The 17540-nt window shown below is 44.2% G+C and overlaps 1 protein-coding gene across 2 annotated transcripts in view; it reads right to left on the bottom strand.

Moving 5' to 3' along the window:
* Positions 1–17540, bottom strand: part of LOC141197679 (uncharacterized) — a 46880-nt gene that overhangs the window by 6282 nt on the left and 23058 nt on the right. Inside the window, exons 2-6 of one of the 2 annotated variants that reach the window (XM_073662767.1) lie at positions 10417–10566; positions 10108–10287; positions 9901–10024; positions 9720–9817; positions 9431–9521 (exon numbers count right to left, since the gene is read on the bottom strand). In XM_073662767.1, the coding sequence (XP_073518868.1) occupies positions 9431–9521; positions 9720–9817; positions 9901–10024; positions 10108–10287; positions 10417–10494 (571 nt within the window). In that variant the 5' untranslated portion in view covers positions 10495–10566. The remainder of the gene's footprint in view (positions 1–9430; positions 9522–9719; positions 9818–9900; positions 10025–10107; positions 10288–10416; positions 10567–17540) is intronic. The other variant, XM_073662768.1, reaches the window with a different exon arrangement.

The raw sequence follows: 17540 nt of genomic DNA on the forward strand, positions 1-17540 counted from the left end.
TCAGGGCTTCCAGGACCAAGTTTAGATCCCAGGGAGGCATTCTCGGGGTAGCAATAGGTCTGGATCTATCGTACGCCTTTTTAAACCTGATAACCCATCTATCTGCTGCCAAATTATAGTTATATAAAGCTCCAAGTGCTGATACTTGCACCTAAAGGGTACTGGTAGCCAACCCCATATCTAAGACACTTTGAAGAAATTCCAGAATAGCTTTAATAGGAATTTTAACCTTAGCTGAGTGCGCCAAAATAGATAGGAATTTTGCCCATGTCCTACCATAGATCTTAGTCCTCACAGGCTTCCTGCTTTTGAGCAGAGTAGTGACTAGACCTGGAGAAAACCCTTCCTGGATTAGTAACGACCTTTCAAACTCCAGGCCATCAAATGCCCGACCTCTGAGGATGGAAGACTGGGCCTTGCTTAAGGAGATCTGGAGCATCTGGAAGGACCCATGGATCTGACTGGGACATCCTCTTTATCCAGGTGAACCAGGGTCTCTTGGGCCAGAATGGGGAGATTAGTATGACCCTTGCCTGTTCCTCCCGGATCTTCCTCAAAATCGTTGGCATTAACATTAACGGGGGGGAAAGCATAGGCTAGGCCAAAGCTCCAGGGTATTTGTAATGCATCTACTGCATAGGGTCTTTCTGTTGGATTTAAGGAGCAGAAGATCCTTGTTTTTCTGTTTCGTTTGTTTGCGAAAAGTAGAGATGAGCGGTGTTAGACTCGAACTGTTCGCCAATCTCAAATTCAAGCTGTTTTGGGCGGTGTTCGAGTCGTTCGACGAACACGAACGATTTGCAAAAAATTCGGCTGTTCGAGGTTATGTTCGATAACTGTTCGTGCACCAAAAGCGTAACTGGATTTTTTCACAGTAACACTGTTATTAGTGATGAGCGAGCATGCTCGCCACTGCTTGGTACTCGCCCGAGCATCTCAGTACTCGAGATGCTCGAGCAGGAGCTGGGGTCCCCATCCTGCATGTTTGGCGCTATTTAGAGCACCAATCATGCAGGGATTGTCTGCCACTCACTGTAATGTCACAGCCATGGTGGTTGTGGCATTACAGTGATTGCCCAAATTGATGGGAAAAGTGCTCACAGTGAAACATGAAAAGCCGGCAATTCAGCAGCGGCATACACCGGTACCCGACAATTTAGAACAGAAAGAATAGAGCATCACACATAGATTAGATAGATAGAAACATATCAGTCACATATATAATAAGTACAGTGACAGTGTTGGTTACTGTACTTGTCATTTAGTGTTAAAATAAAGGATTTATTAAAAAAAAAAATTGACGTGGGGTTCCCCGTAATTTTAGTCTCTAGCGGAGGTTAAGCAGACGGCTGGGGCAGATGTTTGAAGCCTGGGAAGGGGGTAATACCCACGGAGCTTCCCAGGCTACTAATATCAGCCCCCAGCTGAATACCTAGCCTGTACTAGCTATTAAAATGGGGGACCCAAAAAAAAAAAAATGACGTGGGGTCCCCCCTATTTTAATAGCTATAAAAGGATAGGTAAACAGCTGGGGGCTGATATTAATAGCCCAGGAAGGGTGCCATGAATATTGGCCCCCTCCCAAGCTAGAAACACCAGCAGTCAGCCACCCCAGAAATGGCGCATCCATAGGATGCGCCAGTCTGGCACTTAGCCTCGCTGTTCCCACTGCCCTGTAGCGGTGGCAGTGGGGTAATAAGGTTGGGGTTGATGTCAGCTTATAAGGCCATCTGACATCAAGCCCAGGTAAGTAATGGAGAGGCGTCTATAAGACACCCCCATTACTAACCCCATAGTCAAAGTTAAAAAAAAAACACAAACACCCAGAATAAAGTCCTTTAATTGAAATAAAGACACAATTCTTTATTGTTCTAAATTAAACCATACTTACCATCACGCCCATTCCAGCTGAAGCCAATGTCTTCTGCAATAAAAGTAAAATAATAAACCAACCTCATCCTTACCTTTCCATGGTTCCCAGGACGGCTTCAGCTCTGCTACATTGACATGACAGGCTGGATCGCAGCAGAAAGCCGCCCTTTTTATCTTGAAGGTTTCCTGTCCTTGAAGGGCGGATCCCCTCTCTCGTTGTGCCGTCATGGGTGACAGAAAAAATCTGATCTTTAGTTTTCTTTGCCTCTTATATGCAGAGCTGAGAGCATAAATTCATGTTGTTCTGCAAACTGTAGAATCTGCTCTTTCACTAACAGGAGAGGTCGGGATCTCGTGCCCCCCTGATTATTGAAATAGGTGACTGTTGTCTGACATAATTCGGATGTGTTGTCCCTGTAGTTGGGAATTGAACTTCATCACTGCACTATTTACCGCCGACAGCTCCTTCATGTTTTGAGGAGAAGGCTTTCTCGCTGTCCGACCAGACTCCTTGTATTACACGATCTCCCAGATGTGCTCCCAGCCATCTCAGCTTGAGTACTCTGTAATTATGTCCCTGACCTAATATGACCAAAGACCTCTCTGTGACAGGTTCTCCCAATCCAGCCACCATGCGATTGAGATGATGGCTGTATTGGAAAGTGTCATCTTCCTGTCCAAGTGTCCCCTGAGTTGTTTCTCCGCTGCTAGTATATCTTGCTGCAGATATCGGGAGTGTATCTGAGCCCACGGGACTGCTGGGATACATGATGTCATTGTACCTAAAAGAGACATTGCTTTCCTTAGGGTCATGGATGGATTCCTGACTACTCCTGAGGCTAGGGACGTAATTCTGTTTTTCTTGTCTTCCGGTAGCAGACAAGTCTATCCCTCTGAGTCCAAGATAAGCCCTAAAAAAGACGGAACCGTCCAAGGCTCCAGGCTTGACTTCTCTAGATTCAGTATCCATTCAAGATTGATCAGGCTGGCTCTGACTCTTGTCAATGCGAGTTTTCAATGCTCTCTTGATTTGCATACTACCAAGAAGTCATCCAGGTAAGGGACAACTAGAGTATCTTGTTCTCTCAAATGCGCCATTACCTCCAGAATGATCTTCGTAAAGATTCTTGGAGCCATGGAGAGGCCAAAGGACAGAGCTGTGAACTGAAATTGCCTCACATGATTGAGGATATACACAGCTGCTCTCAGATACTGCTGGTATCCTGTATGGATTGGGACGTGGTAATAGGCGTCCTTCAGGTCGAGGACACTCATATAACAACCCGGGAACAACATCTTTATGGCTGATATTATACAGTACAGACCAAAAGTTTGGACACACCTTCTCATTTAAAGATTTTTCTGTATTTTCATGACTATGAAAATTGTACATTCACACTGAAGGCATCAAAACTATGAATTAACACATGTGGAATTATATACTTAACAAAAAAGTATGAAACTACTGAAAATATGTCTTATATTCTAGGTTCTTCCAAGTAGCCACCTTTTGCTTTGATGACTGCTTTGCACACTCTTGGCATTCTCTTGATGAGCTTCAAGTGGTAGTCACCGGAAATGGTTTTCACTTCACAGGTGTGCCCTGTCAGGTTTAATAAGTGGGATTTCTTGCCTTATAAATGGGGTTGGGACCATCAGTTGTGCTGTGCAGAAGTCTGGTGGATACACAGCTGATAGTCCTACTGAATAGACTGTTAGAATTTGTATTATGACAAGAAAAAAAGCAGCTAAGTAGAGAAAAACGAGTGGCCATCATTACTTTAAGAAATGAAGGTCAGTCAGTCTGAAAAAATGGGAAAACTTTGAAAGTGTCCCCAAGTTCAGTTGCAAAAACCATCAAGCGCTACAAAGAAACTGGCTCACATGAGGACCGCCCCAGGAAAGGAAGACCACCTCTGCTTCTGAGGATAAGTTTATCCGAGTCACCACCCTCAGAAATCGCAGGTTAACAGCAGCTCAGATTAGAGACCAGGTCAATGCCACAGAGTTCTAGCAGCAGACACATCTCTACAACAACTGTTAAGAGGAGACTTTGTGCAGCAGGCCTTCATGGTAAAATAGTTGCTAGGAAACCACTGCTAAGGACAGGCAACAAGCAGAAGAGACTTGTTTGGGCTAAAGAACACAAGGAATGGACATTAGACAAGTGGAAATCTGTGCTTTGGTCTGATGAGTCCAAATTTGAGATCTTTGGTTCCAACCACCGTGTCTTTGTGCGACGCAGAAAAGGTGAACGGATGGACTCTACATGCCTGTTTCCCACCGTGAAGCATGGAGGAGGTGTGATGGTGTGGGGGTGCTTTGCTGGTGACACTGTTGGGGAATTATTCAAAATTGAAGGCATACTGAACCAGCATGGCTACCACAGCATCTTGCAGTGGCATGCTATTCCATCCGGTTTGCGTTTAGTTGGACCATCATTTATTTTTCAACAGGACAATGACCCCAAACACACCTCCAGGCTGTGTAAGGGCTATTTGACCAAGAGGGAGAGTGATGGGGTGCTACGTCAGATGACCTGGCCTCCACAGTCACCAGACCTGAACCCAATCGAGATGGTTTGGGGTGAGCTGGACCGCAGAGTGAAGGCAAAAGGGCCAACAAGTGCTAAGCATCTCTGGGAACTCCTTCAAGATTGTTGGAAGACCATTTCCGGTGACTACCTCTTGAAGCTCATCAAGAGAATGCCAAGAGTGTGCAAAGCAGTCATCAAAGCAAAAGGTGGCTACTTTGAAGAACCTAGAATATAAGACATATTTTCAGTTATTTCACACTTTTTTGTTAAGTATATAATTCCACATGTGTTAATACATAGTTTTGATGCCTTCAGTGTGAATGTACAATTTTCATAGTCATGAAAATACAGAAAAATCTTTAAATGAGAAGGTGTGTCCAAACTTTTGGTCTCTACTATAGATTCCATCTTGAAGGGTCTGTAGATTAGAAAGTGGTTTAGGCCCTTCAAGTTGATTATGATCCTAAAGGAGCCATCCGGCTTCTTTATCAGAAAAAGGGGCGAATAGAATCCTTTCCCCTGCTCGCTTATTAGTCTCTCTCAGAACCTTCTTTTCCACTAAGTTTAATACCTCTTGCTCCAGGGCTGTTTGCTCTCTGGGCATCCTGGGAGACGAAATCATGAACGTCTGCAGGGGAATGGATCTGAATTCCAGTCTTAGTCCTGTCTTTATAATCCCTAATATCCAGGCACTGGATGTAATTTTTTCCCAGGTAGGCAGAAGTGGGACAGTCTGCCTCCTACCTGCGGAGGCCCATCACTTAGGGGTTTTTCTGTTCTCAGAGGAAGGGCCTCCGAACATGAAGCCTCCACTCCTTGTCCTTCCATCTGCCCTGGTCTCTGGAAAATGTACCTATGCTATACTTCCTTTTACGAAAGGAAGTCTTGTACTGAGGCATCAACACATTGAAAAACCAGTGTTTCTTATCTGCGGCTTTATCCAGTATGTCATCCAGAGCTTAGCCAAAAAGAAACTCCCCTTCACACGGGATTGAACACAGTTTCATCTTAGACTGTACATCACCTGACCAGCTCTTGAGCCACAGAGCTCTGCGAGCTGCGTTGGATAAATTCACTGATCTGGCGGCCAGCCTTACCGAATCTGCCGACGCGTCCGCGAGGAAGGCAGCCGCCCCCTGCATTAGCGGAAGACAGGCCAGGATTTTTTCCCTTGGAATGTCCCCTTTAATCTGGTCTTCTAGCTGCTGCAACCAGACCATCATTTACCTGGCTGTGCAAGTGGCTGCGACTGCCAGCTTCAATGCTCCCGCTGGTCACTCCCAGGTTTGTTTTAATAAGGTTTCCGCTTTTTTATCAAGAGGATCTTTGAAAGCTCCTAAATCCTCAAACGGCAGGGTGGATTTTTTTTTAGAGAATTTTGATACTGTCACGTCAATTTTTGGGGTTTTATCTCACCTGGTTGACTCTTCTTCCTCAAACGGGTATCTGCTCTTTGAAGGTGATGGTAACTGCCCTCTCCTATCAGGTCTTTTCCATTCCCTGTCGATGAACGATCCTCTCATTGACGGGGAATGTGCGCCTCTTCTTCTGATCAAGACCCCCAAACATGATGTTCTGAACAGTCCTAGAGGTCTTGGTATCGGCTATGCCCATAGTTGTTCTGATGGCTTTAATCAGCTTATCCGTGTTTTGCACTGGAAAACACGGCCTACCTCCTGTATCGCTAACTGAGGAAGATGATGATTATGAGGATGACGAGTAGGTAGGAGAGGAAATAGACTTCCCCTTGCCCTGGAATACTACAGATTCTTCTGAGTCTGATGTATGACGTCTCAGCTTCCTACTCTTTTTACGTGTAGCCAACGTCTTTAGGGAGTCCCTAACCTCCGTCTGGACTAAAGATTTTAAATCCATAGCAAAATTAGGTGTTTCCTGTGATTTTTCTCGGATACAACTCGGGCTAAGCTTTTTAGTATAAATGCTGGGAAAATGAACCCCGCACAGCGCACACTCCTTGTTATTCCTCTTGGACCTACACTTTTTGGGGGTTTCCTAGTAGAAAAAATACATAGAAAAAAAAGGGACCCATCTACTATGGTGAACTTTCACGTAGATCACTCACTACTCTGCCGTTCAGGGTACCGGAGATTAAGGCTGGATCAATGCATATGATTGCTCCCGGCTGGAGGTGGTGGACTCGCGACCTGCCCTGCTCCTCCGGCTGGTCTTGCTGCCGCTTGTCCGACTGCCACTGCTGTGGCCTTGATGGAGCTGCTGTTGCTGCTGAGGCTGCTTTGGTGGCCCCTGCTGCTGCTGCTCTGGTGACTGCGGCTCTTGCCGCAGGGCGTGTCACTTCCTGACACGTGCCCTGCGTGTGCGCAGCCCCATGGCCCAGCATTTCGGCGCGCAACGTCAGCAGGGTGCGCCAGAAACTGACATGCGCCCTGCGCGTGTGTAGTCCTGGTCCCGGCACGCTACATCAGCAGGGCGCGCCGGAACCTCTTGACACGTGCCCTGCATGTGCGCAGCCCCGGAAGTCCCACTTGCTGGCGCGCTCAGCCACGGGGTGCATAATACCACTGCACTCCCGCGTGTACCCTTGGTGGGCGGATACCCTCTCTCAGGTGGTGCTCTCATGGAAGAAGGGAAAAAACAGAGGTTTCCATAAAGGCTCTTGAAAAGCAACATGGCTTCCATAACCCAATCCAGCTATATCCGATCTCCCAAAGTCAAATCTCCCCCTTGCTTCTGAGCCTTGCAGTGTGGCCAAAGCACATTTAGCATCCATTTGGCATTACTTTAGTGAGAAGAACCCACTTAATTTACGGGGTGTGTCTCCCCTGGAGCACAATCTGGGCACTATGTGTTGGGAATAATTGCAATTTTCACTCTCTAACATCCACTGCGTGCTAATTTCCGGAAAGTGCCGGTAGACTCAAAATAGTCACTACCCCTTTAGATTAATTCCCTGAGGGAATTAAAATTACACAATGGAGCAATGGAGTCACTTTATGTGGATTTCACCGTGCTGCCCTGCTTAGGACAGCACGATAGCTCAGTGGTTCGTACTGCAGCCTTGCAGCGCTGGGGTCCTGGGCTCAAATCCCACCAAGGACAACATCTGCAAGGAGTTTGTATGTTCTCCCCGTGTTTCTCTGGTTTCCTCCCACACTTCAAAGACATACTACTGATAGGGAATTTAGATTGTGAGCCCCAATGGGGACAGCGATGATGAATATGTTGGCGCTATATATATATAAAAAAAATAAAGATTATTACTGCTCTGGTTTTCTGTTATTATGTCATATTAGGGCTTCTGCAAATGGTGTGTCCCATCTCCTCTGGGACCTGCTCCTGCGATGTCTGCTTCTGTCACCAGGAGCCGCCTTATTCATTCTGCAGGCGGTGCTGGTGATGGAGGAGACGTCAGAACCAGAAGTTCTGGGCGGTGCAGGACTTGTCCAGCCAGTAAGATTAGGGTTGCTGGGATCAGTAGTACCATCCAGTCTGGCAGTATGGGTGTGTGTGCTGTCAAGCTGGAGTAATCTGCTCCCTGCTTCAGCCATTTGGAAAGCACCGCACCCTACTAAAGCTGGAAGCATATTGCCGGAAGCTGCCAGATACAGCCTTGTTCTCCTCTGGTTCAGTCCTCTGTGCTCAGCTCCCGGCTTGTGGATTTGTTTCTGTTGTGACCTCGGCCCGTTTACTTGTGTCTTCTGATTTTGTATTTTCTCTGCCTTCCTGGTTCTGTCCCAACTACCTGACTATTCTTCTTGGCATCTCACACCATAGAACAGGTAACACCATGGCCCAAGCCTGGGGGTCTATGTGTAACTCCAGATACATGTAGAGGGGTTAAAGAATGATGAGCAAAGCAAGAGTAGATAGTGCCAAACCTGTTCGTGGTGGCCATCTTTTGAGCTACCAAGTGACCACGATACTTTGTGTCTGCAAACTAATCCACCAAGATCAGCATTCAAACAGCTAAATGTCGCTCCTTTCCTTCTTAACCTGCCTTGTGCCCAGACAGTAGTGTACAACCGTATATAGGGTATTGTCGGAATAAAGAGAAGATGCAAAATAATTTGTAAGATCCATTTGTTTCCTATTATCCTTTGTGAAGAATTCCAAAGTTATCCCCGCATAAAGTGACACACGTCAGATTTGAAAAAATGGGGCCTGATTAGGAACACAAAACTGGCTGTGGGAAGGGGTTAAATCAGGAGTATTTTGGGCACTAACTATTGTAGTCAAAAACTGAGTATAGACAACAACACATCTACTGAAATGACCAAACTCAACAGTCTTCATCAGTAAAAAATGAGTAACTAGTGGTGAAACTTCTCTGGGGTAATTAGAGTATGGTGCTCGGTGGCTCTTGGCAACCTAAACTATGGTAAGGGCAAATATTTTCTGTCAGAGGAGTTTCAAGAAGAAATATTAGTTTTAAAAGAAATTGAAAAGTCAGGATAAAGGGAAACTCTGCTGTTATTGTACAGAAAATCACACTTGTCCCTCACTGCACATTTAATGTTGTAGATCATAAAAGTGAAGTTTGTCCAGAAAGACTGGACCTGGTCTTGTAGGGACCATATGAGCACATTCAGCAGCACAGAAAGGAGAGAGGGTGGATTCATCCAATAAGATATTAGGGATCTAGGAAGCCAACAGCATCATTACCCTCCGCTTTCTCTAACAGGACCATCATATTTTTCTTTAAGTGATTTTCTAACTTGTCAGCACATTCTACGTACGCTGTCATTTGGTTTTGTAGTTAATAATAATAATCTTTTTATTTATTTATTTTATTTTTTGTAGTTTACAGATCTGGGCAGGTAATGGTCAGCGAGGTGGATTGTCGAGGTTGTAAGTTCTATAGAAAAGGGCTTTCAATGTCTAAAATTATTTGAATAGTTTTTGGTGGAGGAGAATGTTGTTGTCTAGAGGCAAAATGGTGATCACACGACTGTAATACGACCGGACTACACCACTGATAAAGCAGCCACAGCCGGTGACTGAGAAGAATCTGTGACTTCTCTGCATTTAGTGGTTACTACTCACCTGGGTAGTCATATGTAGGAATCTCCTCTTTACATCGCTCATCACCCCTCACATATGTCTCTGTAGTATTAATATGGGTCAGATCTTCACCCTGAAACAAATATTGTAAAAGTCACAGACAGATGGAGAAGTCCCATCTATGATCATCTCTAATCCTGCCATCTCCACCGTCCTCATTACACAAGTATAAAACATATAATACTGGTGGATAAAACAATACTGAACACAAGACCTTCACAGACGTCTACACATCATAGGGGAGATCTCATGATACCTTCTCTCCATCTACCTGATGATCCTGAGGAACATTGGGATCCTCTTGTTTACAGTCCTGCGGAAGAAGAGGACGGGGACATCTCTCTGGTGTTGTCCTCTTACTGGATAGATCTGGAGGAAACACATACAGGGACTGAATTCATGTTTTACATACAGATAATCATAGGCCGTGTGTATTTAGTCCTGTCTATTACCTGGTGATGTGAGGGGCTGGGGAACCTCCATCATGACGTCTTTGTACAGATCTTTGTGTCCTTCTAAATACTTCCACTCCTCCATGGAGAAATAGACAGCGACATCCTGACACCTTATAGGAACCTGACACATACAATGATGGCGTCATCACCCCAATCCCTTCATAGCTTTACTGTATAATGTCCCAGCATTCCCAGCAGTGTCACCTCTCCAGTCAGCAGCTCAATCATCTTGTAGGTGAGTTCTAGGATCTTCTGGTCATTGATGTCCTCATGTATCAGGGGGTGAGGTGGAGGTCCTGTGATTGGGCTCAGGGGTCTTCGCCATCCCTCAGACACAGGGTCCTGACAGCGCTCACTAGAGGTCTTCTTCACTACTGTGTAATCCTGGTTATGGAGAGACACATTAATAAATCTCCCTCCAGACATTTCCAGAGTCCTCACCTCTCCAGTTCTGTCCATCTGTTATTCCCATAGATAAGAATAATGTAATGTGACGTCATCAGAATCTCTCACCTCTCCAGTAAGCCGGAAGAGGATCTCTAGGGTGAGGTGTAATATCCTCTCAGCCATCTTGTCTCTGTCCATATCCATGTTTGATGGGTAAATCAGGAAAATTCTCTTATATAGAAGATCTTCACTGAGAGAATCTGATATTGTAGAGACCTGAATGAGAAGATGATGAGCTGATGTAACATCATAAAAATCCTGCGTAATAATACAATTACTGGAGATAATAAGGGGAAATGTAGTCTCAAAGGCAACAGATAATGATGTCACAGTAGTTGAAGTGGGTTTATGGACCCCTAAACACTTCCCTAGTGTCCACAGCAATTGTCAAAAGCGGGAGGTGGCACTTGTGGATGGTATAGGACCCCCAGGGGGCACTCCTGTAGTTGTGGTGTCTGGGTGCAAGTTTGGAGCGCCCGTGATGTTTGTGCAATCACACGCATCCAGACACGCAGGTGAACTTGTAAAATATAACAATTTTACTGAAGGAGGTAACGGGGTACAGTCTCTCTTGAAGGCAAAGGTTACAGTATTTTGTGCATATGAAAGTAATGGTTCTCTCCACATGAGACAAGCGAGGTTATGGCCTCTCAGGGCGGCTGGAGCAGAGTTCTCTTGACTTGCTAGTAGAGGAAATGCTATGCGCAGTCTAAGAAATATTACACTGATGGAGGGACCTTCACAGATTGGCTCTCCGTGGAAACACACTAAAGTCTGGGTGTGCTCACAGTTTTTAGCCCACCGTTCCCTTTCGCAGGGGGTAGTCGATGGTGTGGCAGCCACGTGGATCTGGTCCCGGCTAGAAGCAAACAGGATAACCAGCGTGCAGGAGAGAGAGCACACGAACAGCGGTATCTCTCCTGACTGGAAGAGCCTTGTGTTTTGTGAAGGAGATTATGTGGAGAAAAATGTCCCCCAGCGTGGACTGGCATGGAAACTCTTCTGTGAGAAATAGTGTCTGTCTCCTATATCTTCGTTAGGCAGCTTGAACCCCCCACTACTGATTTGTACCAGTGCTCAGTCAGTGTGCGAGCCCTGAGCTGAGAGACTCCTCCCAGCCGTGTCTATGGCAGCTTATTGTGAGGAGAATAATCACTTACCTTTCATATACACATATTGGCCAGTAGATGGCAGGAAAGTCCAATTTACAATGCAATGTATTATATCCCCTAACTCACAGTGCCCACAGTGGAACAAGTCTACTATCACACTACAACTATCTCATTTAGCAGCAGTAGAACGGGTACCGGGATGCCACAGAAACATATGAGGAGATATATTATTTTACAGTATTTAGTTTTCTGCTTTACATCTAGTAATAAAACCTATACATTTTAGGCCACAGACAACAAGCAGTTTCTTCCTCGGAGTCTGTAGCTGATCACGTTTCTCATAGACTCATCTTCCATAAAGCCAATTCTCGTCTCATTTACCAACACTGTAATGGACATTATCAATACTGCAGGAGATTTTCATTACACGTGATATGAGGAATAACTACTTCATCATGAGGACGACATCTTCATCTTCTACTACGGCTTTAGAAACATATTTGGCCAGAGTTCTTCACTGACTACATCTCCATCGGCCGTCTATATGAATGTTTCCCGTCTTCCCTGCACTGTAATCTTCTATCACGTTAGATCTCATGTCTGATTCACACACAGAAGTTTGAGGCTTTGACATATAGTAAAGTTTTTAATATTAAACAGAGTAGGACTATCCCTAATAGGTTCACCTTGCCATGGTTGGGATAGGTTTCATGCTATTTTTGATCAAAAACAGTATTCTTAAGAACCCTATTTTATTTAAATGCACTTTTGCTTTTTATTTATTTATTTACAGCAGGGTTTATGATCATTTTTCTTCTTGTATTTTTTTTTCTGATTTATGGCCATAGTAAACATACATTTATGTGCTGCATGTATACCAACTTAAACCAAGCTCAAATTCTTGTTTTTCTCATGGGCACCATAGTGGCGGGGTGGGCTGCCGCTATGGATGATACGCCTCTAACTATCCAACTATGATGTGGTAAAAATCTCTGAAAAGTCTGAATAGACTGTTAGAATTTGTATTATGGCAAGAAAAAAGCAGCACTTGAAACTCTCCCCAAGTGCAGTTGCAAAAAACATCAAGCGCTACAAAGAAACTGGCTCACATGAAGACCGCATAGGGAAAGGAAGACCAAGAGTCACCTCTGCTTCTGAGGATAAGTTTATCCCTGTCTGCAGCCTCAGAAATCGCAGGTTAACAGCAGCTCAGATTAGAGACCAGGTCAATGCCACACAGAGTTCTAGCAGCAGACACATCTCTTCAACAACTGTTAAGAGGAGACTTCGTGCAGCAGGCCTTCATGGTAAAATAGCTGCTAGGAAACCACTGCTTAGGACAGGCAACAAGCAGAAGAGACTTGTTTGGGCTAAAGAACACAAGGAATGGACATTAGACTAGTGGAAATCTATGCTTTGGTCTGATGAGTCCAAATTTGAGATCTTTGGTTCCCACCACCATGTCTTTGTGCGACGCAGAAAAGGTGAACGGATGGACTCTACATGCCTGGTTCCCACCGTGAAGCATGGAGGAGGAGGTGTGATGGTGTGCTTTGCTGGTGACACTGTTGGGGATTTATTCAAAATTGAAGGCATACTGAACCAGCATGGCTACCACAGCATCTTGCAGCGGCATGCTATTCCATCCGGTTTGCGTTTAGTTGGACCATCATTTATTTTTCAACAGGACAATGACCCCAGACACACCTCCAGGCTGTGTAAGGGCTATTTGACCAAGAAGGAGAGTGATGGGGTGCTATGCCAGATGACCTGGCCTCCACAATCACCAGACCTGAACCCAATCGAGATGGTTTGGGGTGAGCTCGACCGCAGAGTGAAGGCAAAAGGGCCAACAAGTGCCAAGCATCTCTGGGAACTCCTTCAAGATTGTTGGAAGACCATTTCCGGTGACTACCTCTTGAAGCTCATCAAGAGAATGCCAAGAGTGTGCAAAGCAGTCATCAAAGCAAAAGGTGGCTACTTTGAAGAACCTAGAATATAAGACATATTTTCAGTTATTTCACACTTTTTTGTTAAGTATATAATTCCACATGTGTTAATTCATAGTTTTGATGCCTTCAGTGTGAATGTACAATTTTCATAGTCATGAAAATACAAAAAAAAAATCTTTAAATGAGGTGTGTCCAAACTTTTGGTCTGTACTGTATGTTCTTAAAACTAGCAAAATTACAAGCTGAATGGCTTGTTGTGGATGTATATAAATAGATGTAAACAATGATGCTGCTGAATAATTGGTACAGTCACTACCTAACCCTATCCCGCACCTAAACAAAGCTGATACTGCCTAGCTGCGGAGGTTGGCACCCTCAACAATGGTGACCCCACTCACTGCTGGCTGTACCTCAGAAGCCCTTGTGATCCCTTGCTGTTTTTGTAAGTTTGCCCACTGACAAAGACATGAACAGTCTATAATTTTAAGGGTAGGTTAATTTTAACATTGAGAGAGAGACTATCCATATAAAATCAAGAAAATCACATTGTATAAATTAGATAAATTTTCATTTTGCAGTAAGAAATAAGTATTTGATCCCCTACAAAAAAAACACAAAGAACATAAAGTATACACCCTAAAATGTAACTGTTAATAGATATTTTAAAAAGATAGCATCAATAAATCAAGGACAATAATCCAGATAAAAGTATGGGGGAGGGATAGCAGTGGGATAGCACAAATGGCATTCAAACTCACCCTATAGGCCCTTATTCAAATAGGTGTGTTCTGGATAAAGTATTGCGGCGCTTCCAGATAAGATCCAGTAGGTTTTTTCATCCAGAATTTATTTTTCAAAAGAATATAAAATATAGAATAGCAAGATACAATGCGTTTCGGCTCATTGCAGAGTCTTCCTCAGGTAGAATTTTATAATCATATATCTAGAGCTATCCTTCCTTAAATACCCCTCTAAACTGAAAAGGTGAAAGAGTGACTCGCCTGGTTCCTTAATCACGTTAATTTAACAAGTTTGTGCGAATAATTGGTGTGACAGTCTGAATTTGTATCTGCTCTAGTAAAAACAGTTAAAAAGTGCCAACATATTTAAAAATGTAAATAATATATATATAAAAAAAAAATTAAAAAAAATAAAGAAAGGATCATACATCTATTCTATCATTTAAACCATCAGGATATAAACACCGCATACGATAAATCTAGAAAGATTCTTTTCTATTTAATATTTGAGTTCTATTCTGAGTGGAGGCTGGTATATGTTCTACAGGAGTTATTTGTACTTGGAATTTCCCTCTGTGGGTATGCAATAAGTGACGTGATAGGCTGTGTGTTAAAAGTCCTATTTTAGCGTTATAGCGATGTCCAGTAAGGTGGTTTTGAAGTTTTCTAGTAGTACGACCTACATATTGTAGGCCGCATTTACAGGTGATAATGTATATAACATAGACTGTTTGACAAGAAAGATGTTGTTTAATTAAAAACTTTTCACCTGTACTGTAAGATATAATCTCCTTACAGCCATGTGTAATACATCTACAGCAACAGCAGAGTTTCTTTCTACATTTAAATACTCCCACTCCCACTGTTATAGCTGTATTAGTTCCTCTTTGTTCAAATTGAATAGGAATATTTTTAAGTCTGCTAGGAGCTATCAGATTCCGAATGGTTTTTCCCCTTCGAAAGGTACCGTATTTTTCGGACCATAAGACGTATTTTTTTCCTCCAAAAATTTGGAGGAAAATGGGGAGTGCGTCTTATAGTCAGAATGTTGTATATGGGTGTACAATATGTGTATATTTATGTGGGGTGTGGGGGGGAGCGGTATCGGTGGAGGAGCGGGGCACAGGAGGCAGCAGCCGCCCGCTGCAGCCTACACTGTCCCCGCTGCTAAAGAAAATGAATATTCACTGCTCCCCACGCCCATGAGGCGTGGGGAGCACTGAGTATTCATGCTCCTTAATAGCGGTATACAGTGTAGCCGCGCTGCGGCTACTGCCGGCTATCTCCTGTGCCCGCTGTTAAAGGGCATGAATATTCAACCTCTCTCCATGCCTATGGGCGTGGGGAGTGGGTGAATATTCATGCCCTTTAATGAGCGTGCACAGGAGACAGCCGGCAGCAGCCGCAGCGCGGCTCCGCTGTGTGCCGGCTATGAAGGAGAGTGAAGTCACTGCTCCCCGCGCACACAGTCCTGGCGTGGGGAGCAGTGACTTCCGGCAGCTGATCTCTCCATGTGAGCCGCGCATGGCAGTGACATCATGCGTGGCTCACATGGAGAGATCAGTGCAGGCAGACCGGACGCAGCGCTGGAGGAGAGAAGAGAGGTGAGTAGGAGTGTTTATTTTTTTAAATGTGCAGCCTGATGGGGATTAGGGGGCCCATGCATACCAGGACAGGGATTAGGGGTGCCATGCACACCAGGATAGGGATTAGGGGTGCCTGCATACCAGGACAGGGATTAGGGGTGCCATGCATACCAGGACAGGGATTAGGGGTGCCATGCATACCAGGACAGGGATTAGGGGTGCCATGCATACCAGGACAGGGATGATGGGTGCCATGCATACCAGGATTGGGTATGATGGGTGCCATGCATACCAGGATTGGGTATGATGGGTGCCATGCATACCAGGATTGGGTATGATGGGTGCCATGCATACCAGGATTGGGTATGATGGGTGCCATGCATACCAGGATTGGGTATGATGGGTGCCATGCATACCAGGATTGGGTATGATGGGTGCCATGCATACCAAGATTGGGTATGATGGGTGCCATGCATACCAAGATTGGGTATGATGGGTGCCATGCATACCAGGATTGGGTATGATGGGTGCCATGCATACCAGGATTGGGTATGATGGGTGCCATGCATACCAGGATTGGGTATGATGGGTGCCATGCATACCAGGATTGGGTATGAGGGGTGCCATGCATACCAGGATTGGGTATGAGGGGTGCCATGCATACCAGGATTGGGTATGAGGGGTGCCATGCATACCAGGATTGGGTATGAGGGGTGCCATGCATACCAGGATTGGGTATGAGGGGTGCCATGCATACCAGGATAGGTATGAGGGGTGCCATGCATACCAGGATGGAGGGATGCCAGGCATACCAGGATGGGGATGGGGACCACATATAAAAGGAAGGGGGGCGGCATATATACCAGGATGGGGGATATTATCAGAATTGAGGGACATTACCCCTAAACCAGTGTCAGCAGAAGACCCCCTCCCCCTTAAAAGTGCATCATGACCACATTTTTTGCTTAAATTTTTATTTTTTTATTTTCCTCCTCTAAAACCTAGGTGCGTCTTATGGTCCGGTGCGTCTTATAGTCCGAAAAATACGGTAATCCCCGGATGGTCAGGTAGGGATTCTCTTAGGAGAGGATCTTGTTGCAGAATATGCCAATGTTTGCCAAGTATTTTTCTAATACTGGCATTTTCCTTATTAAAAGCTGTAATAAAATTAAATTTATATTTATTCTCTTGTGAGGAGATATCTATTTCTGGTTTTACCTAATTACTCATAGCCATAAGGCAATCCTTCTGTATTTTCTTCCTATTGATTTCATATGCTGCAGAAATTAGTTTATTCGGGTATTTTTTTATTTTAAAACCTGTCTATGAGGATTTTTGCTTGTGTATTATAATCCTCTAATAATGTATTATTTTTCCTTATATGTAGAAATTGGCTATAGGGAATATTTGTTTTCCATTTGTGAAAATGTGCACTGTTGAATTCCAGATATCCATTTGAATCTACTGGCTTAAAAAATGATTTTGTTATTATTGAGTTTTTTTAAAAACTGATTTCTAAGTCTAAAAAATTAATTTTATTTGTACTCATACTACATGAAAAATGAATACCCCATGTGTTATGATTCAGTTCATGAACAAGTTGTTCTGCCGTTTTCTGATCACCCTTCCACAGGATGACTAAGTCATCAATATACCTACGGTACAAAAAAACATCATTTATGTTATATTCATTATCACCTGTAAATGCGGCCTACAATATGTAGGTCGTACTACTAGAAAACTTCAAAACCGCCTTAGTGGACAATCGCTATAAGGCTAAAATAGGACTTTTAACTCACA

Source organism: Phyllobates terribilis, unplaced genomic scaffold (genome assembly GCF_046119375.1).
Source record: "Phyllobates terribilis strain yellow unplaced genomic scaffold, ASM4611937v1 Scaffold_85__1_contigs__length_6476398, whole genome shotgun sequence".
Lineage (NCBI taxonomy): Eukaryota > Metazoa > Chordata > Amphibia > Anura > Dendrobatidae > Phyllobates > Phyllobates terribilis.